General features: G+C 43.9%; 1 protein-coding gene across 1 annotated transcript in view; it reads right to left on the bottom strand.

Moving 5' to 3' along the window:
- LOC126204437 (serine/threonine-protein kinase SIK3) overlaps positions 1-21769 on the bottom strand; it is a 538421-nt gene that overhangs the window by 159851 nt on the left and 356801 nt on the right. Inside the window, exon 2 of the mRNA XM_049938826.1 lies at positions 4282-4462. Within this exon, the coding sequence (XP_049794783.1) occupies positions 4282-4462 (181 nt within the window). The remainder of the gene's footprint in view (positions 1-4281; positions 4463-21769) is intronic.

The following is a 21769-nucleotide window of genomic DNA, read 5'->3' as shown; positions in this document are numbered from 1 at the left end:
GAACTTAGAACTAGTTAAACCTAACTAACCTAAGGACATCACAAACATCCATGCCCGAGGCAGGATTCGAACCTGCGACCGTAGCGGTCTTGCGGTTCCAGACTGCAGCGCCTTTAACCGCACGGCCACTTCGGCCGGCTTTTATTTTTATGTCCCAGACATGCTTAACTGAACTTTCTTCATCATCAGTGGGTTTTTTATGCTCTCTCTATAAAACAGGAAAAATTGTTTTTACTACCTATAGCCATACAAACTTCGGGTTTTAAAACAGTATTTACATATTTGAAAAACAAAGTTTTGTCATCTGCAACTTAGCTTAATGTAAAACACCTATTGATTTCGAAATTTTACGACTGGGAATATTATGATTATGGCTACCATTAACTATTTCTACGTGGAAAACTGTGTGTGTGTGTGTGTGTGTGTGTGTGTGTGTGTGTGTGTGTGTGTGTGTGTAAATTTGTGGTAAGTTCTATGGGACCAAACTGCTGAGGTCATTGGTCCCTAGGCTTACACACTACTTAAACTAACTTACGCTAAGGACAACACCCCCCCCCCCCAAGAAACACACACACACACACACACACACACACACAAGAGAGGACTCGAACCTCCGAGTATGTGTGTGTTTATTTGTTTGGAAAAGGGGGTGGGTTTTTCATGTTTATGGGTTGGTTTTGTGAGATAGTTTTTTGAGGGCAGAGAACAGAATTCCACTGCAGAGAACTGTGTCTTTATTTCTTGTTTCCTTTCAATTATGGTTTTTTGTGTTTGATAGTTTTTTCAGTTATTAGTTTTTGTGAGGGGATGCTGCTGTTGCATTCCATAATTTTCAAGTCAGTGTTGATGTTGGTTGGGCTGTGTTTCATGTCCATAAGGTCTTCAGCAAATGTAGAGCGACAGCTGTTACTGTGTAATGCTCTTCTGCGTTCTGTGTATCTGGTCTTAAAGTTTCTCGTTGTCTGTCCTATATAAACTGATCTGCAACTCTGGCATGGCAGTTGCTAAACACCAGATGTGTTGTTTTTTTCTGAGCTTGTGTTGGTTGCCCTTGGTTCTCTCTGTACTGAGTTGGCCATCCTATAGGATATTTTTTAGCCCTCCGCCGCGCACACAAGCACACACACAGTTTTCCACATATAATTAGTTAATGGTAGACAAAATCATATTATTCCTGCTCGTAAAATTTCGAAATAAGTACGTGTTTTACATTAAGTGAAGTTCCAGATGACGAACTTCAGAAACATAACGTGAAAGCCTAGGAAATCCACAGCGTGCGGTAACAAGGTATATATACGGAACTTTTTCTGTTTTTCAAATATATAAATAGTGTCTTAAAAGCTCAGTTTTTATTTGTGTACTAGTAGTAGAAAGCACTTTTCCTGTTTTATAGAAAGATAGTAAAAAACCCACTGATGACACTGAAACGCCAGGGAAACATGCCTGAGAAATAAAAATAAAAATTGTGTTTTTCTCGAGGCGGACCCTCTTCAAAAACAAATTTATTTGTAAGAAAATAAGGAGAGAAGAGCGTAAACCTCACGACGATTAAAACGAACAATGAATGTATGAACATAGAAGACGGAGATATTAGAGGAGGAGGAGGAGGAGGAGGAGGAGGAGGAGGAGAAGAAGAAGAGTATGATTATGATGATAATGACGTCACTCAAACAGACAAAGCTATCTGGGGAAAACTTTGTACGTTGGTTATATCGGCTGTAAGTCTAACCAAGCATGCAATAGTGGCGGGGGATAGAGAATTTAAAAGATTAGCTTGTTCGCTGAGACCAATATTCTTAAAAAACTTCATAATGTCATTAGATATAGACAAGTGTGAAAATATTACGTTTGACTGATGTATATAAGAAAGCCAAACAGTGTGAAATTAAACAAAAAAAAATATTAAACGAATGTTACAGGGCGACTTGACAAAAACATTATAGACATTCAGAATAAGAAAAGTAGCAATCGAACTTCACAAATCATCTACTACGAGGACGATCGCAACGACATAGTGGAACGATTACAACTGCTCACAATACATTGCTCTGGAGTGAAATGATTTCAATAATTTCAGAACTATGAGACAGGTGTACTACAGAATCAGTACAGAGAAGTTAAGTCCATTTGCAGCTGCTCCTAGTACAGCCGCACTGCCAGTAAACACAGCGAACAGCGCACGCGCAGGAGAGCCGCTCTGAGATTTTCGGCAGAAGGCGTTTGAGTACGGCACCATCTATTTGCAAATGATTGCTCATGCGTTATTTCCGCGCCTGAGCATTCTTTGTGCGCGTGTTCTAGAAACGGGGCGTCGACGTGCGAATACGTCAGTAGTAGCTCGCCACCAGCAAGGTTGAACCACCTGAGGATGCATATCCGCCGGAAAAGCTTGAAGAGTCACAAGATAGAAAATGTCACATGCCTAATCCATGAAGAGGAGGAGGAGGAGGAGGAGGAGGAGGAGAAACTACACTACTGGCCATTAAAACTGCTACACCACGAAGATGACGTGCTACAGACGTGAAATTTAACCGACAGGAAGAAAGTGCTGTGATACGCAAATGATTAGCTTCTCAGAGCATTCAACAAGGTTGGCGCCGGTGGCGACACGTACAACGTGCTGACATGACGGAAGTTTCCAACCGATTTCTCATACACAAACACCACTTGACCAGCGTTGCCTGGTAAAACGTTGTGATGCCTCGTGTAAGGAGGAGAAACGCGTACCATCACGTTTCCGACTTTGATAAAGGTCGGATTGTAGCCTATCGCGATTGCGGTTTATCGTATCGCGACATTATTGCTCGCGTTGGTCGAGATCCAATGACTGTTAGCAGAATATGGAATCGGTGGGCTCAGGAGGGTAATACGGAACGCCGTGCTGGATCCCAACGGCCTCGTATCACTAGCAGTCGAGATGACAGGCAACTTATCCGCATGGCTGTAACGGATCGTGCAGCCACGTCTCGATCCCTGAGTCCACAGATGGGGACGTTTGCAAGACAACAATCATCTGCACGAACAGTTCGACGACGTTTGCACCAGCATGGCCTATCAGGTCGGAGACCATGGCTGCGGTTACGCTTGACGCTGTATCACAGATAGGAGCGCCTGCGAATGGCAAAACGTCGTTTTTTCGGATGAATCCAGGTTCTGTTTACAGCATCATGATGGTCGCATCCGTCACGGTCACCTCTTGTTCGTATTGACGGCACTTTGAACAGTGGACGTTACATTTCAGATGTGTTACGACCCGTGGCTCTACCCTTCATTCGATCCCTGCGAAACCTTACATTTCAGCAGGATGATGCACGACCGCATGTTGCAGGTCCTGTACGGGCCTTTCTGGATACAGAAAGTGTTCGACTGCTGCCCTGGCCAGCACATTCTCCAGATCTCTGACCTATTGAAAATGTCTGGTCAATGGTGGGCGAGCAACAGGCTCGTCACAATACGCCAGTCACTACTCTTGATGAGCTGTGGCATCGTGTTGAAGCTGCATGGGCAGCTGTACCTGTACACGCCATCCAAGCTCTGTTTGACTCAATGCCCGGGCGTATCAAGGCCGTTATTACGGCCTGAGGTGGTTGTTCTGTGTACTGATTTCTTAGGATCTATGCACCCAAACTGTGTGAAGATGTAATCACATGTCAGTCTAGTATAATATATCTGTCCAATGAATACCCGTTTATCATCTGCATTTCTTCTTGGTGTAGCAATTTTAATGGCCAGTGGTGTATAAAGCTGGCAGCGGCCCGCTGTGCAGAAAAGCAGTCGGCGATTCGCGCTGAACACGTCGCCGCTGAAATCTCGTCGGGAGCAACACTGATTCGACATGTGAACTGCACTGTTTCTCCACATGAGCTAAGCCGTTGCTATGTTTGTTGCATATTCCACTTCCATAACTGCCGCTACGCACTTGCTACGTTACTCTCTAGGTGATTAGCTCCTGAAACGCAATAGATATTGTGCGTGCGTGTGTGTGGTGATGCCGGCCCCCCCTCCCCCCTTATACTTTTCCGAAACGTTTGAGTGCCTATATTGCGTTACAGCAATGCAGTCTTGTTTTCAAGTACTATCGAGTGCCATTACGAAACTACAGGGTTCCATTTTAAAAACCACGCGTGTCTGAATATCTAGGATTAAACATACAATAAAATTATGTTCCATTCTGAGTACAGTCATTTGGTGAATACCCTCATATTCAACATCTTGAATATTTCAACATGAGAGAGAGAGAGAGAGAGAGAGAGAGAGAGAGAGAGAGAGAGAGAGACTCACCGAAGATCTCGCCTCCGCTGGCGTACTCGGTCACGAGGTAGATCATCTTCTCCGTCTCCATCACCTGGTACAGTCTTATGATGTGCGGGTGCCGCAGCTTCCTCATTATCTGGATCTCGCGGAAAATCTTCTTCAGATTCTCCTCGTCCAGTTTCGTCTTGTCGATTATTTTTATCGCAACCTGCAACAAGAAGGCAGAGCTGTAAGAGGCTGCGACGCTGGGGACGGCTGGCTGGGCAAAACTGCTGTCGGTCCGTCCCGACTACTCAGCCAGTGAGTGACAGCCGTGGAGAGGAAAAGAGAGGGAGACGAGGTGTCTGTTGGCCGCTACGCACAAGCGACCGGTGGCGACACCTGTGCAGTTGCGTTCTCCGTTAAGGTGCATCACTGAGCATCGTAACAGCCTTAGCAATGTCCTATGCAAGTTTACAGTTACGCTAGCTTCACATATTTCATGAAAAAACGTACCTAACTGAGGATCGAGGCATATAAGAACAACAACAATTATTATTATTATTATTTATTTTATGGCCTTCATTGGACCACTCTAGTCAAAAATACAAAGTTGTAAACAAGTTGTTACACAGGGATACAATTTGGCTCAACAATACCTTAATATGACACTTAGGTAATATAATTATTAGAGTCTATTCTTATATGAAAGGTGTTTTGCTCTTCTGTCTGCCCAATATTTCTTCATTCTTTCAGATATCTTCTTTCTTTCTTCATCTGAGACCACTCTTCCTGTACTCCTGGTAGTCTGGTTTGCGGGTCTTGCAGTATTCTGGTTTTCTCTATCTTGTTTTTTAGGTCATCTACTGTAATTTGGAGTTCATTTATATCTTCCTTAATTTCTGTGATCCATTTAATGTCGCTCTCGCTAGTCCACAATTTTTGTATTTTTTTTTTTACTAATTCTGTTTTCTTGAGTTCTCATCAGATGTCCAAAGAATGAGATGCGTTTCTTCCTGATCGTGCTCATGACAGGTTCTATTTTCTTACATACTGTTTCATTTGATGCTATTCTCACATGCCCATTTATTTTATACTGTTTATTTATACATGTCCTAATTATTCTTCTTTCTATTTTTAGTATTCTGTGAATTTCTGCTGTATTAGTTGTTTTGAAGATAGTTTCAGCTGCATACGTTATTTCTGGTTGTGTAACTGTCTTATAGTGTTTTAATTTTGCATCTATAGATGGGCTTTTTTTGTTGTATGTAGTTTTAGTAATGTAATTTGCGTAGTTCACTTTTTTTATTCTATTCTGCCATCATGGCTTCTCATTTAGATTGTATGTTATTATTTCGCCTAAATATTTAAATTTATCAACAATTTTGATTTCCTGTTCTCCTATTGTAATTTTGTTTGCAAGTGGTGGGTCAGTTAGCATAATCTCTTGTTATTACATCTCTCCTCCTCGTCCTCCTCCTCCTCCTCCTCCTCTTTGTCCTTCTTCTTCTTCTTCCTTCAAATAGAAGGCATTTGCCTCTTACGTCCTCTTGTTCAGTGACTCTGTTGTCTGTGGTTTCTGTTTCATCCCTCCACCTTTTCCTTGGCCTACCTACTGATCTTTTCCCCATTATTCTATCATTCACTAAGATTGTGGACATTCTATTTTAATCCATTCTTATGCTATCGCTCCATTCATTTCTACATTCCCTGATTTATTAATTTGATTTTTAGGTCTCATACTCTTGTAACATTGTTGTGGTCTTACTACTTCAGATACTCTACAGCCAACTACTCTTCTAAAAGACCTCATTTCACAGCTTATATTCTTCGTTCAATTTCAGCTGCTATTGTCCAAGTCTCACTGTCATAATGTACGGGTGGTACTTCTGTTCGTTTGTAGAACTTTATTTGGATTAGTTTCCTTAACTTTTTATTCAGTGGTCTGCATACGTTCCCGCCGATATAAAAGAATATTTAGATTTTTTTCATTACGTCTTTTAGTTTCTGAAGGTGATGGTATTTCTCACGAAACTGATGACTTCATTCACGCTCTCTATTTACTGGTCGTTTATTATAATACTACTTCGGACCGGACTCTGGACTTTAAAATCCACGGCTTTCGTTTTCTTTCGGCTCTAAATCGTTAATTTACGGCTCTTGTCAAGCTAATTTAAAAATGGCTTTTTGAAGACTGTCTTATGTCAGTTGTAAAAACTTGCTCACATTGTCAATAAATAGCAGATGTGCTTCTCTGTTAAATTCTGTATGCTATTCGATTATGTCTCTGATGACAAATCTGTTGTCACAACAGCACATACCCACCCTGAATCCAGTTTGTTCAAGCAACGAGATAGTTTCTAAAATTACTGCTAGTATTTGTGTTATTACCTTCGAAAATGTTTTATATTAAGTGTTGAGTAAAGAAATGTTCAGCAATTGTTATAGACCCCAACTGTCATCTATAGCTGACTGCTAGCCTCCGGCTGTGATTCTAAGGTTACTATCTACTCAATGGGTATCACATGCTACAGCAATTCATTCCTTCGTGTCTGTCTGTTTTTCTACAATTTCTTAGTGACACTGTTAGTGTGCTGTTCGATTGTCAAAAACACGCACATCAAAGATTTTTTTCAGTAGTAGGGTAAGAACTTCAAATGTATGCATAAGATTACAAGAGCAAATACTGCCACAGTCGTACATTTATCTTCTTCACGTAATGAGAACGTATGCAAACAGGTGACAGCGCATGGTTATAGTGCTGCCAAAGACCTACCAGTAGACAGCTTTGACGCCAGATGTCAGGCATGTAACACTAACAGGCGATATCTGTGACTGACAACTAATTAATCTTTATACAAAAGCAAACATGTAGCTTAATATAATGTCACACTTTTGTATCTCCCTCTCTCTTGTCTGTAAGCTATCGCTGGAGTATTGTATCTGCTAAGAGATCAATTACAATTATTGACCGACTCACCTTAATCCATATAATGTTGCGTAAAATAGCATTTGTAAGGAATAAAGTCAGGGATTATTGAATACTAACTGATTTTTTAATGAAAAACAGAGAAGAAAATGCAAAGAAGGAATCTCATTATATTTGCCCTGTTCACAATATTTAAAAAAAATTCGTTCCTACTGGGAGCAGAAATTTATTTATTTTTAAAATTATTAACTCCCTTGCAATTAGTCACTGGTGAAGTATCTCGTCTAGAAGTGACAGCTATACACACTTATGGTTTCAACTGACGTACATAGAAGCGAAATAGACTACACTAATATTTTTTCCATCAAAATTTACTCTGACCAACGTGACGAAAGCGTGACCAGCCGGACTATTCTACGGAATCCTTACAGCTAATTCTACAAACAAGCTGGCGGAACATCAGCTCAGCATAAGAGGTGACCAGAGTCCTTTTCCTCCACGCTCGCTTTCCTTTAAGACCCGCTAACGCCCGTCGTGAAATGTGTTTAAACATGCTACACACAATAGATGCTTTGTTTGCTTAGTTATCTGTAGATATTTTCCTGTTAACTTTATCACAATAAGTTGGCAGGTGTTGTTACAACAATTACTGTCAAAACACATTTCTCTTAATAGCTTTACACAATTTGTGGCACGGCCTTGGGACCACAAGTTATTATTTTAATATTTATTATTCTAACGACTGCCGGCCGGTGTGGCCAAGCGGTTAAAGGCGCTTCAGTCTGGAACCGCGCGACCGCTACGGTCGCAGGTTCGAATCCTGCCTCGGGCATGGATGTGTGTGATGTCCTTAGGTTAGTTAGATTTAAGTAGTTCTAAGTTCTAGGGGACTGATGACCTTAGATGTTAAGTCCCATAGTGCTCAGAGCCATTTGAACCATCTAACGTCTGCTTAAGGATTCGCAAATGACTTAGACCAGACAGGTCGTGAGACCACATTCGTGCTCTAGCCGGTAAGTGCCCGATAAACAACTAGCTGTCCGTCGCCTTGTTGTGAGTCGCACAGCTGTGTACAGTACTTGGAAACCAAACAGCGGCGGCGTTGTCGTAATTTGCTCTACCTTCTGCAGCCGATAATGAGTAATACTCTCTTTTGAAACTTCCTGACAGAGTAAAACTGTGTGCCGGACCGAGACTCGAACTCGGGACCTTTGCCTTTCGCGGGAAAGTGCTCTAGGAACTGAGCGACCCAAGCACGACTCACGACCCGTCCTCACAGCTTCAATTCTGCCAGTATCTCGTCTCCTACCTTCCAAACTTCACAGAAGCTCTTTCGCGAATCTTGCGGAACTAGCACTCCTGGGAGAAAGGATATTGCGGAAACATGGCTTAGCCACAGCCTAGGGGATGTCTCATTCTGAATACTCTCTTTTATGAAACACAATGTAACAAAATAATCCTCCCACCCCCAAACGTTTGCTCGTAGAGCGCTGTACAAGGACCGCCCTTTAAATTTTTACAAAGAAACTATATATTTTGGCAGTCGTTTTCGCCATTATAATTTATTCACTTTAGCATGTTCTCTAATCTACTGTGGGAAGATTTTTTCTACTCTGATGATGCGACCTCAATACATGAGTTTGCACTCTTCAACAGCTACCTAAGATGGCGACAAATCGCTGTCCACGCACTTTTGTTGCACAACCGTGAACATAGAGAAGTAATTAGGCGATAAGTCAGGTGAATGCCGGATGTCAGAGACTAACCGCATGTTTCTCCCTGTCAGGTAACCAAGTTTTCAGATTTTTTTTTTTCAAATTTAATCGATTTCTTGTGGGAATACAAACAGCAGTAAGCCGTTCAGCATTATCTGTTCATAGGTCCGCTATGCAGTTGGATCTTCTAAAGAAACTGGCGCAACATGTACGGTATATCGTAGGCACTGCTTTCTTCGAAGTCCTTCGCGAATGATGAACCACTTCTCCTGCCTTCGGTTCGCCTTGGAACGTTGCTTGCTGCTTGTTCCCTGATCGTGCGGATACATCGAGTATGTGCAGCTGCAGAACCAATGTGATGTGGCCGCTGTCTCTGGTCGCATATTACACGCGTTTTCACCGTTGTAGAGAGTATTGTCACGGAAACAAAAACGGCTAGGGTGATAAACTGAACAGATATTGACAGTGATGCTCTGTAATGAATCACCAGAGATCACGGATTATGCTCTGAAAGAAAACGTTCTGAGCAACTAGATGGTAACGGGATGGTCCACCTTTGCAACGCAATATGACGGCTATTCCGCGTGGCATGGCATGGATCCGACAAGCCCCTTAAATTACAGGTCGGTGGTTTGTGCTGACAGATCTGGTGATAAATACCGGCCCAATTGTGTGCCACCGGGTTCCGACTGCGCGAATTCCGCAGCCAAGACTTCGATCCAAACTCACTGTCATGTAGCGCTATCCCGGCTGTGACACGAACTGTTATACCGCTGGAAGGTGCGATCGCCGTCGCGGAAAATTTCAGTGCATGAAACGATGCAGGTGATCCGCAGTAATATTCACGTACTCCGCAGATGTCATTGTCCATTCGATTACTACCACAGGTTCCATGCAAGCGCAAGAGAATGTCCTCCCACAGCATAGTACAGGGTGTTTCAAAAAGGACTTTACAACTTTGAAAAGTCATATAAATTAATTCATAGTATCTACAGAGGTGATTGTACTGTTAATTTGTTGGTAAATACAAGTTTTGTCTCGCGTTGTTTGCTAGTGCCAAATCGCACCGTAAGGAGCGCTAGCGGCAGTTGCGTTAAAGATTGCTGCCTTCACTGGACCTGAGCGTGATAGCTGTGTGTTTTGGTCAGAAGAATCGAAATCGGCGACAACAGTTCAGCGTAATTTCTGTACCAAGTACGCTAGACATCCTTCTAGTGGGCCTACAATTTCTGTCCACTGAGAAAGAACAAAGTGTAGGGCCCCTTTTTTTCCCGTGAGATAACCATCTAAAATGGTTCAAATGGCTCTGAGCACTATGGGACTCAACTGCTGTGGTCATAAGTCCCCTAGAACTTAGAACTACTTAAACCTAACTAACCTAAGGACAGCACACAACACCCAGCCATCACGAGGCAGAGAAAATCCCTGACCCCGCCGGGAATCGAACCCGGGAACCCGGGCGTGGGAAGCGAGAACGCTACCGCACGACCACGAGATGCGGGCAGATAACCATCTACGGGGTAGTGTACCTGGATACGTTACAACAATTTTTGATACCACAGATCGATGAGGATGACCAAGAACGAAATGTTTACTTCTTGCAAGATGGAGCACCACCGCACTACCTGGCTAACGTCCGGGACTTTCTCAGTGACCGCTTTCCAGGTCAATGGATTGGCCGTGATGCGCCAGTTGCATGACGTCCACGTTTCCCAGACCTGACACGACTCGATATTTTTTTTTTTTATGGGATTCATCAAGGATATCGTGTTTGTACCTCCTGTGTCGGCTTCTCTACAAGAACTTCGAGCAAAAATTTACGAAGCCGCTGAGAAAGTTACACCTGCAATGCTACAACGCGTTTGGGTAGAAATTGACTTCCGATGGGATGTGTGCAGGATAACCAACAGAAGCCACATACAACATCTTTAGTTAAAGGTTTGAAAAGCTTGATTTGTTTCTCTTCAAAATAATACTAAACCCCGAGCTCTAGATCTTCTTTCAATAAATTTATATGAATTTTTAAAGTTGTAAAGTCCTTTTTGAAACACCCTGTAACTGCTGCCACGAGCCTGGGTTCGTGGCGCGCTGTACTTCTCGAGCAGCCATTCGCGTCGATGACGATGTAGCCGGAAACGACCATCGACCTGGTTGGTACCTGTAACAAGTGTTTCGTGCGACGAGGCGACACTTATCCACAGCCCAATCTCGAGGAGCCCGTGTCCACCGTAGTGTAATTGTAAATGTCGTAGAGTGAATTTGGGAACACGTGCCGTAAAATGGGCTTACTTTTGTGACAGTTTTTAAAGTTTTGCTCGCATGGGCCGGACAGTGTAAATTATGAAGTTTAATAAGTAATACCAAGAAGTTGCTGAAACCTTCTCCTATGTGGCGATATGTTATACAAATGAATATGTTCAACAGGAAACCATTATACAACTGTTACAAGTTGTCACAAAGTTAACCCACCGGGTGGGGCTACTATGTGACAAGCTTTGTTTTTGCTTCGAAATGCATGCAAAATAAACATTGACACAAAGTTACCCCATCAAATGTTTATTTAAAGCAATATACAAAACATTGATTTATTGTTTCATAACATAAAGAATTTACAAAGGTACCTACTTAATCTAAAAATAAATCTGTAATAGCAAAAAGACCTCGCTTTCCTACTGGTGTTGGAGGTGCTATTTTATACAGAACTTCCTCCACTGAATAATAAATGCAATCATCTCGTTCTGGCCACTACCAGTATATTTTTGACCTTTCCATGACGCTTACCATGTAGCCTCCTGGTTTGATATCAGTCACTCTTCCGGGGATCATTTCCCTTTCGGAGTTCACTACCACAAAGTCATCAAGTTTGAATGTGCATTCAGGGGTCTTCTTAATGCCCCTTTTCAAGTGGTGGACGTGTCTTGTGTCTCGATGTAACTTGTCAGGAGTCGAAGGTGCATCTCTGTTTGATGACTAATCTGATGAACTGTCACTAAGTAACCCCTTAACATGCTGATTTTACGGTTGTATAATTATACTGCTTACAAAAACATTACAATTAACGTCAAATCACGCCATAATGTAGCAAACACATTAACAATCAGGCGTACATACCTGTTTTCTGCAGTTCTTTCACATGAACGGCTCCGGCATACGAAGTTTACAACAATTCAAACAATGGCTCCAAAGCAGGTTTCAATACGAACGCACTGCCGACGAACAAAAGAAGCGCGGGAAATCCAGCCGGCTGCTGCAAGATGGTGCAGCACTACAGGCAAGCCGCTGGAGCCAACCTTTGGTTTTTAGACATCTTGGACGCAGCGAGAGATCCGAAATAAGCGAAAATGATCGTATGGCACAAAGTAGCCCCTAGAGTCACAAAGTAACCCCATTTTACGGCAGTTGTTCGACAACGGGCGCTGAACAGTGTGTTCCGAGACACCAGTGTCTGCACCAGCACTGCACTCTGTGGCCAGCTGTGTCACACGTCGCCGCATACTCCGCTTTACAGAGCGAACAGGCCGCCCCGTTCTGTGACGAGGTGTGGACGTCCGCCATCTGGTCGCCTACTCGTGGTCTCGCAGTCCTCCAGTGGCTCGCCGACAGCCGACCGGCTTCCCCCTTTTCCGGGACGTTCGCTCCCGGGGAACGGACGGGGCATAATAACCTGCTCCTCAGCGGTGTCGCCTACGTCAGTGGATTTCCCCACTTGCGGACCGCTTCTTCGCTAAAACGGTTCCCCATTCGTCTCTGCTCCGCTCAGTAATTCTCTCCTTACTGCGGCACGGGCTCGCAACGCCACCACGCGACGCTCAGTCTCGTCAACAATAACAGTCCCGTCACATGAGCTCGTGATGTGCCCGAAGCTACCTCCTCTTCCGCTTACGTCTTCTCAATAAAAACGACATCTTAACTTCTGCTCGGAAGGAAATCTTCAATCCAAATGCACAGCTGCTCTAGTACTAGCTGAGCTCGGATTTTATTTACTGGGTGACGGTTTCAGAGGTGTCTAACAAGGGAACCTCCCCATCGCACCCCCTTCAGATTTAGTTATAAGTCGGCACAGTGGATAGGCCTTAAAAAACTGAACACAGATCAATCGAGAAAACAGGAAGTTGTGTGGAACTACGAAAAAAATAAGCAAAATATACAAACTGAGTAGTCCATGCGCAACATAGGCAACATCAAGGGTAGTGTGAGCTCAGGAGCGCCGTGGTCCCGTGGTTAGCGTGAGCAGCTGCGGAACAAGAGGTCCTTGGTTCAAGTCTTCCTTCGAGTGGAAAGTTTACTTTCTTTACTTTTGCAAAGTTATGATCTGTCCGTTCGTTCATTGACGTCTCTGTTCACTGTAATACGTTTAGTGTCTGTGTTTTGCGACCGCACCGCAAAACCGTGCGATTAGTAGACGAAAGGACGTGCCTCTCCAATGGGAACCGAAAACATTTGATCACAAGGTCATAGGTCAACCGATTCCTCCACAGGAAAACACGTCTGATGTATTCTATACGGCACTGGTGACGGAATGTGAGTCACATGACAGGAATATGTTGTCGACCCACCTAACTTGTGCACTTGGCGAATGGGTAAAAAGATTCTTCTACCTTGCCCGATTTAGGTTTTCTTGTGGATGTGATATTCACTCCCAAAAAGTGATGAAAACATAAGAGTTTGTCACATAAACTGCAACAAATGAATGCAACAGATTCACAGTCGCACAGTTTCCACTGTACTCCGTCAAAACATAAGTTTTTAACGTTTTCAAATTTTTCCATGTGTAGACCGTCAAATCCTGCATATGTCCAAGCAAATATGAACATGTCCTGGAATTTTGGAGTGCGAAATTGATTATGTGTGAGTGCCTGAGCTTTGATAATTGTTTGAAAATAAAAAATTAAACTTTTCACTCGAGGGAAGACTTGAACCAAGGACCTCTCGTTACGCAGCTGCTCACGCTAACCACGGGACCACGGCGCTCCTGAGCTCACACTATCCTTGACGTTGCCTATCTTGCGCATGGACTACTTAGTTTGTATATTTTGCTTATTTTTTTCATAGTTCCACACAACTTCGTCCTGTTTTCTCGATTGATCTGTGTTCAGTGTTTCAAGGCCTATCCATTGTGCCAACTTATAACTAAATCTGAGTGGGGGTGCGATGGGGAGGCTCTCTTGTAAGGTCTTTGCGCGCGCCAGCAGACACTCCACGACGTTGGGGTCCGCCGTTTACAGCCTTGTGCATTTCGTGAAGGGACAGACGTCTGCTGTGTTTCACAAGGTCGGTGCCCGCGGAATCCGTGTCGATTCCCACTGGAGAGGCCGCCGCAACACATGCTCGACGACTGTAGAGCACGTATCGTCGGCAGTAATCTCTGCGACGGCGCCGGATAACGATTTCGAGTGCGGCGTTCTGCTGCAGAGACCAAGGCGTGCGTAAGAATCCACGACAGCTCCGAGACTCCCCTAAGTAGGTCGACCCTAGTGGTATCGATTCCGCGGCGTGTACGGCCAAACGGACCCTTGCGGCTGCAAGCGCTTTCCAGCTTCCGTCAATGTCGGCTTCGTATTTTGTGCGTTACAGTGTAATTGTAAACTATAGCTGACTACCCGGTCTTGCCCAGATATGTATTAATTCCAATCTTCTACTGTATTAGTCCGTATTCTCCTCCACTCTGTCTGCCTAACTCCTCCACACACTGTCCGCTTCCCCCTGCTCTTCTCCGTATTCTCTCTTCCTCCCCCTTCTCTGTGTCCATCTCCTCCTCTTCCCTTTGTGTCCATTTCCCCTCTCTGTTCATCTACTCCTTCCCCCTCTCTCTATCCACTCTATATCCCCCATCCCAGTATTTCTTTCCCGATGATAGTAGTATCTGCACCAAATTTGGTTGAAATCGATCGGTGTGTTTGGGAGAACCTTTCTACCCACGGCATCGCACGCATGTGACATTTCTCATACATTTAAAATACTTCACTCATACTCTAACACATATTTTACATGCATATGTAGTGAAATTCGGGCTGCAGTTTCATTTTCACGTAGCTCAATGTTTATCACGTCATACCTCCTGAAATATGTGTCGTACAATGGACACAATTTCGCAGATACATCCCGTTGTATATGTGGATACTCCCTGCAAAACATACTCACAATAGAGTTAGTAGAGCCGGCCACGGTGGCCGAGCGGTTCTAGGCGCTTAGGTCCGGAACCGAGCGACCGCTACGGTCGCAGGTTCGAAACCTGCCTCGGGCATGGATGTGTGTGATGTCCTTAGGTTAGTTAGGTTTCAGTAGTTCTAAGTTCTAGGGGACTGATGACCTAAGATGTTAAGTGTCATAATGCTTAGAGCCATCTGAACCATTCTAAGGAACAGCCCTCCAGCGCTCCCTTCACGGCGGTCGCATTCCTCGTTCCATTTACACCGCTTTGGAAATCCCGACTTCGGCTTCTTTGCGATCCGTGGCAAGGCGCCAGACCGCGCTGCTACCCCGCTCGGTCCACTGTCAGACAAAACGGCCAAAATGGCTTCATGGACAAACGTTTGCAGTTGCCTAAGAAACCATGATTACACCCTGGCGTGCACCTCTTCGTCCTAAACAAAGCGATGGCCACAGATGTCTTTTTTCAAGGCTCCAAAAATATGGAAATCACATGGGATGAGATCGGCACCTTATGGAGGATGTGTACGGACTTCCCAGCGAAACTTCTGCAGCGTAGTCGAAACAGCCTTAGCAAAATGGAGGCAGGCATTTTGTTGGACACACTCTGAGGCGTCAAGGAATTGCCCGTCTGGTATTGGAGGGAAATGTGGGGGTGAAAACTGTAGACGGAGCCGACAGGATGAGTACAGTAAGCAGGTTAAAAATAAATGTAGATTGCAGTAGTTATCCACACAGGAAGAGGCTTGCACAGGACAGCCTGGCATGCTGGGCTGCATCGAAACGGTCTCTGGACCGAAGTCAACAACAACGGGACCTTATGGACTGCTTTGCGCTCTTGCATTCGTCCCACAGTTCCAAGATCTGACAGCAGTTTACTGAATCAATACGAAGCAATCCTCAAAAAGCTCGATAAATGAACTTTGAAGACTGGAAGATTTTCGAGTTATGTTAACTAAAAAACAATTTACGTGAAGAACGTAGTCGCTCGAAAAAAAACGCGTAGTGCAGAAATTTTGTAAAGGTGGAGTCGCTCGTTCGAATCTCACTAGGAGCATTTTTTTCATTTATTATATATCATCCCTAGCGTATTCCGAAATTAGATGAAAATGAACAGTGAACGAGACAAAAAATGAACGCATCGCAAAAGGGACCATAAAGCCAGTGAACTAGTTTCCAAAGATGAACGAGTTAGCCCACCTCTAGAGAGCAGGAAATAGAGAGCCAGCACAGGTCCCTCGGCTGTGAGCACGCAAACCTCCCCTTCTGCTGTAACGTTAATTACGTTACGTGCAGCAGCACTAGACTGCACGGGCCACAGAAACTGCGTATGCCGACGATGCAGCAGGAGACGCAGCCACAGGTTCGGCACCACAGCCGGCGGTGTGGCGCCTGTGCGATAGCGGTAAATGCTAGAGAAGGTCCAGACTTGTGAAGCCTCGGCGGGAAATGTCGCTCCTCGTCACGAGATTAATCAAGAGAAGAGGCGGAGTACGATCGGTGAAACATGTACCCGCAGCTCGGCTACACAGATACGCGTGTTTATTAATTTTCAACACACGTCCATCAACCCAAGCTTAGTACTAAATGACCAGGTTCTCTTACTCGCCACTTGTAACTGCAGGTACTAAACATAATCCCATCCAGGCCATGTTGTAAATTACTCCTCTTAGTCACATTTCGGTTACTATAATCTACCTCCTCGAGTTTAAAAAAATTATTTTGTATAATGACAGCTGCTGCACTCAACTGCCGAATGTCACTGTCAAATCTTATCTGCTTGTAATTCAGACCTGTTAAAGACAAGATTATTTTGTTCAGCCACAACTTTGGAATATGTCATCGAAGTTCATTGTTCAATTAAATTCTTCTGTGTACAACAGTTTCGATCTGTTTGCAGCTCATTAGTTAATGTGTCACATGCGATCTGAAGTTCCAATTTGAACAGTTCTCGGGTATCCAACCGGGTAGCGTCGTAATTTCTCCACAATATTTCGGCAGACGTACACGCTGCCATCTTCAGGTGGTTCCTGACGAATGCTGTGCTCATCCCTTGGCGGACACAACCAGCAGTATCTCCACAAGTAACTGCGACAGACAGCTCCGTCAGCAATACTGCCCGGCCATATAACAATACTACCGTCCACGGCAGCATTGTTGACGGTAACTCTATAACGGCCACAATTTGCCGCAAAATACGGCCCAAGCAAGCGCACCTTAAAAGACTGGAAGAGAAGCACAGGAAGAGAGTCAGGTGTGAAAATAAAGAGTACACAGTTGGCACGCACGAGTTTACACTGAAATTCTGACAGCGATTGCGACAGCCATACTTTTTTTTAAACAAAAAGTGCGAGCTAAGGAGAAGAAGAACAGTGTGACGGGCAAGGAGAAGACGGGGAAACCGACACCAACAGCAAGTGGGAGACGGACGAGAAGAAGCAAAACCCAACGGGGGGCAGATTGTGCCTGGTAGCTACAGCTGGGCCGAAACGAGGACGCGAACCTGGAGTGCCGCAGTGGAGGGAGCTAACAGGTCGCGTACCACGTCTGGGTACGTGAACCACCCCCCCCCCCCCGCCCCCCACGCTACGAGCAACAGCGTCGGGTGACAGGCCTTGGTGTCTTGTGTCTGAGTGAAAACCTCCTGCAACAAAATGGCTACCAGAGACGACCAGCTGTTTCTGTAAAATAGTGTAGAATAAGGCAACAAAATTAGCTTGACTTGGGAAAACAAGGCATTGAAGGAATGCTGTCCACGAAACTTACGACAGAAATCTTCATGGAGAATTTCATAACTTATATCATGAACTACGGAAAAAAAAATTCTTCGAATATACGCAGATGAGCAGAGATACGTTCGACTATCTTGCCAATTAATTAATTGTGTCTTATGTGATCAAGAGCTTTCAACAATGTGTAGAAGTCTGACTAGTGTAAATATAGAAAAACTAACAGCTTTAGCAGTGAAGTATTTGTGTTGTAACGACAGCGTCTGTGGCTTGGAATTTGAATCATCTGAGGTCACTAGTTTCGTCCGAGCTACATCTTATATTTTAACCGACCCTGCTACAGTATGTGTACTAAGTGTCATCTATACTCTTTACACTGTATATCTAAGTATATTTTTAAACTCTTGCTAAGCTGCTTGACCTTTAAGTGTTTACACACCTACCCCAGTATATCACACACATTGCATTCCTAACAAGTCACATTGAACAACCACGAAATTTTACTGAAATTTGATTGTTGGGAATGTAATTTATTAGCAGTTAATTTGAATGCCAAATGTTGATATTAATATAAATGGTCTGCGTAAAAAAAAGCACGAAAAATTTTTGAAAACAAAGGCTAAAACGTTTTGTGAAACGGTTTATCTAAAAGTATGAAACAAAATAGATTAGAGAAAGATCTGATGCACCCCTTCTGCTGTACATGATTTTGAGCATCGTTCGAAGGCATGTCAACTGTTTCTCTAATGTATTTCATCTCTTTTAAACGAATCACTTCACAAAATATTTGACCGATTTCTTTCATTTTTTTTTATTTTTCAAGTTTCATTCAGAAAGCATGAGCTTATTGAAGCCTCATTTCCCTTCTTAGCATCTTCTGTTCTCAGAGTGTCCTATATTTAATATTTGATTCTAAGGAAGCCTTTTTCACAGTTAAATGTCACATCATTGCATCTTTTTATGTGAAAAATAGGCAGGCGTTGAAGAGATGAACTTTTTAGCGCTTCGTTTACATAGTTAGCAGCAGCTGTTAGTGCAGGAATTAAGTTTCCCCTAATTACGCTGACTGCTTTCAAGATTTTTTTTAAATTTTTATTTTTTATTTTATTTATTTATTTATTTATTTTTTTGAAAGCTAGACCTCACACGGGCTACTTTGATACCGCATTTACCCATTTCCAACTCTTCGTTTGCCTACGAAAAACCGGGCAAAAATCTATTGTGCAATTTATAGAGTGTCTTGTTTTCGCTGCGCTCAAATATTTGAGTAAAACGTTTGGAGCATTAATCGTAAGACAAAATACGTCCTCTTTGGGCGCTGTCATTTCCAAAACACCTCGGTTAGATATCTTGAACCGTTTAAGAAATATGACGATTTTTTCGACTACATGATTTGCGGTGCACTGGGACGGATATGAGCGCTCTGTGCGCAGCCCCTCCGCCTCACATACGATCCAAAACCTCGATAACTGACTGTTCTCAATTTTTTTAAAAAGAGGTTTGGTGTCTTCGTTACATTTGACACGCATATATGGCCTAAAATGAACTACGCAGTACATTTCTACGTCTGCAAACTTTCAAAAATTACGTGCAGTCATTTAGTTAGATTCATGTAGCAGAGTAACTATGACAAATAACGTAAAGAAATTTAGTCCTTCATTGAGCGAAGGCATCAATTTGTAACAAAAGAAAGAATGAAATTTTTTCACCGAATAGTTTTCTTAAAACCGGGTGCATGATAAGTATTCCACAGTCGCCGGCGCGTCCGCTCCACTGCTTTTCCCGAGAAGATAGGAACGTGCTGTCGCTCTGACTGCCGCGAGTCCTGCCGCGACGAGATTCAAACACGTTCGCTAGTTGCAGTAGGCGACAGGCAACGCCACGGACGTCGCCTTACTGAGTGTCAGACAGCTGAGCTGGCCTCTGTAGTGCTCCTCCGATCGCTTTCCTGTACCCTGATAACAATTTCCGCTCAGAGTTCTGGGCACCACCTGAAATATGCAGTACCATCTTCCGTACACCAATGTTGTTCGCTACGCGAGCATCTGTAATTTTAACTTAACCGCTTCTCGCCGGACAAGGCTCCCGAGTTCCAGTTGCAGATGCTATGCGAGCCGGCGCTGCCTTCTGTAATGCCTGGTGGTCCCCTCCTGTCACTTCTTCTGAATTCTAGAGTTTTTAAAAGCAAGTAGCTGCAATTACAACCGTTAGAGAGCATCTTTATCAACTCAGCACATCCCTCGCTGCTACTAGAAGCGCGTGACAACCGTTTTCTTCTGTTAGACAACAGCGAATGTAACTAAAAGTTATTTTCTTGATCTCTGTGCAGTTACAGCATTGTTATTCACACTAGTAAAACGTTAGGGCACCTTGCTTCTGTAGGATACAGATGTCCGTATGGGACAGTTAATTTACACCTTGTAGCTAAACTGAAGGGGATCACTGCTGTCAGCTGCAGTGGGACATTAAGAGATTCTAACCCGGGGTGTCCCGCTTATTAGGCAGGTGCGGAAACCACAAGACTACCTCGGCACGCCTCACGTGCGATCCACACCTCCGCCGAGAGCCACCCACCCGCAGCCCCTGCCCACTACACCGCCGTTCGCTGCTCAGAAATTCCCGCAGGCAGGTCGGTCGTATTTGTGCACTCGCAATGGAGAACGTGGATCCATTGTCCAGCTAGGCTTACCAGTCACACGAATGCGACGCATCCGTCAGAAAGAACAGACACCGCTGATTCGTACACTTTACACCTTTTATGGATCACTTCCGTGGTGTCTCGAGACTCATTTGACGCAGAAACGCCGAGTACGTAATATCCGTCGACATCATTCCTTTCCTTTTACTGGAACAATTGCCAGATAATTGCGCGTTCTCGGCTGTATCAAGTGGAGACGACGAAGCAGACAATTTACTGGGTGCAACTTCTCCAATAAATCGATTCGACATTGTCTTTGCTTCATATCTTGAGCCTGGTAAGTGAAATAAACACGGTGGTAAAAGTTCAGCTGGTAGCGACTTCAGCTTTGAAACTGATACTGTACATGTACCGCCTACGTCTGGAATTAGGAGGGGAGCCAAAAAAAACTTTGAGACGTGGTCGACGCTGGAAGGTGGAAGAGGTTCACACCACACACAGCCAGAATATGATCAGGAAGAAGATAAGGGACGTTAGGCATCAGTGCTTGCAAATGTCAGGAATTAACTGCTGTCTTCACTTCCGTTTCGACTGGTGTTGCCCACTACATCTACATACATACTCCGTAATCCACCATACGGTGTGTGGCGGAGGGTACCTCGTACCACAACTAGCATCCTCTCTCCCTGTTCCACTCCCAAACAGACCGAAGGAAAAATGACTGCCTATATGCCTCTGTACGAGCCCTAATCTCTCTTATCTTATCTTTGTGGTCTTTCCGCGAAATGTAAGTTGGCGACAGTAAAATTGTATTGCAGTCAGCCTCAAATGCTGGTACTCTAAATTTCCTCAGTAGCGATTCACGAAAAGATCGCCTCCTTTCCTCTAGAGACTCCCACCCGAGTTCCTGAAGCATTTTCGTAACACTCGCGTGATGATCAAATCTAGCAGCCCGCCTCAGAATTGCTTCTATGTCATCCCTCAGTCCGACCTGAGAGAGATCCCAAACGCTCGAGCAGTACTCAAGAATATGACGTATTAGTGTTTTATAAGCGGTCTCCTTTACAGAGGAACCACATCTTCCCAAAATTCTACCAATGAACCGAAGACGACCATCCGCCTTCCCCACAACTGCCATTGCAGGCATGTCCCACTTCATATGGCTCTGCAATGTTACGCCCAAATATTTAATCGACGTGACTACGTCAAGCGCTACACTATTAATGGAGTATTCAAACATTACGGGATTTTTTTCCTATTCATTTGCATTAATTTACATTTCTCTATATTTAGAGTTAGCTGCCATTCTTTACACCAATCACAAATCCTGTCCAAGTTTGCAAGAGTTTTTTTTTACGTTTATAAATCCTATAAT

This window comes from Schistocerca nitens, chromosome 9, assembly GCF_023898315.1.
Source record: "Schistocerca nitens isolate TAMUIC-IGC-003100 chromosome 9, iqSchNite1.1, whole genome shotgun sequence".
Taxonomy (NCBI): Eukaryota; Metazoa; Arthropoda; class Insecta; order Orthoptera; family Acrididae; genus Schistocerca; species Schistocerca nitens.
Note: the sequence above shows the minus strand (reverse complement) of the source record. Positions and strands in the feature narration are given on the sequence as shown.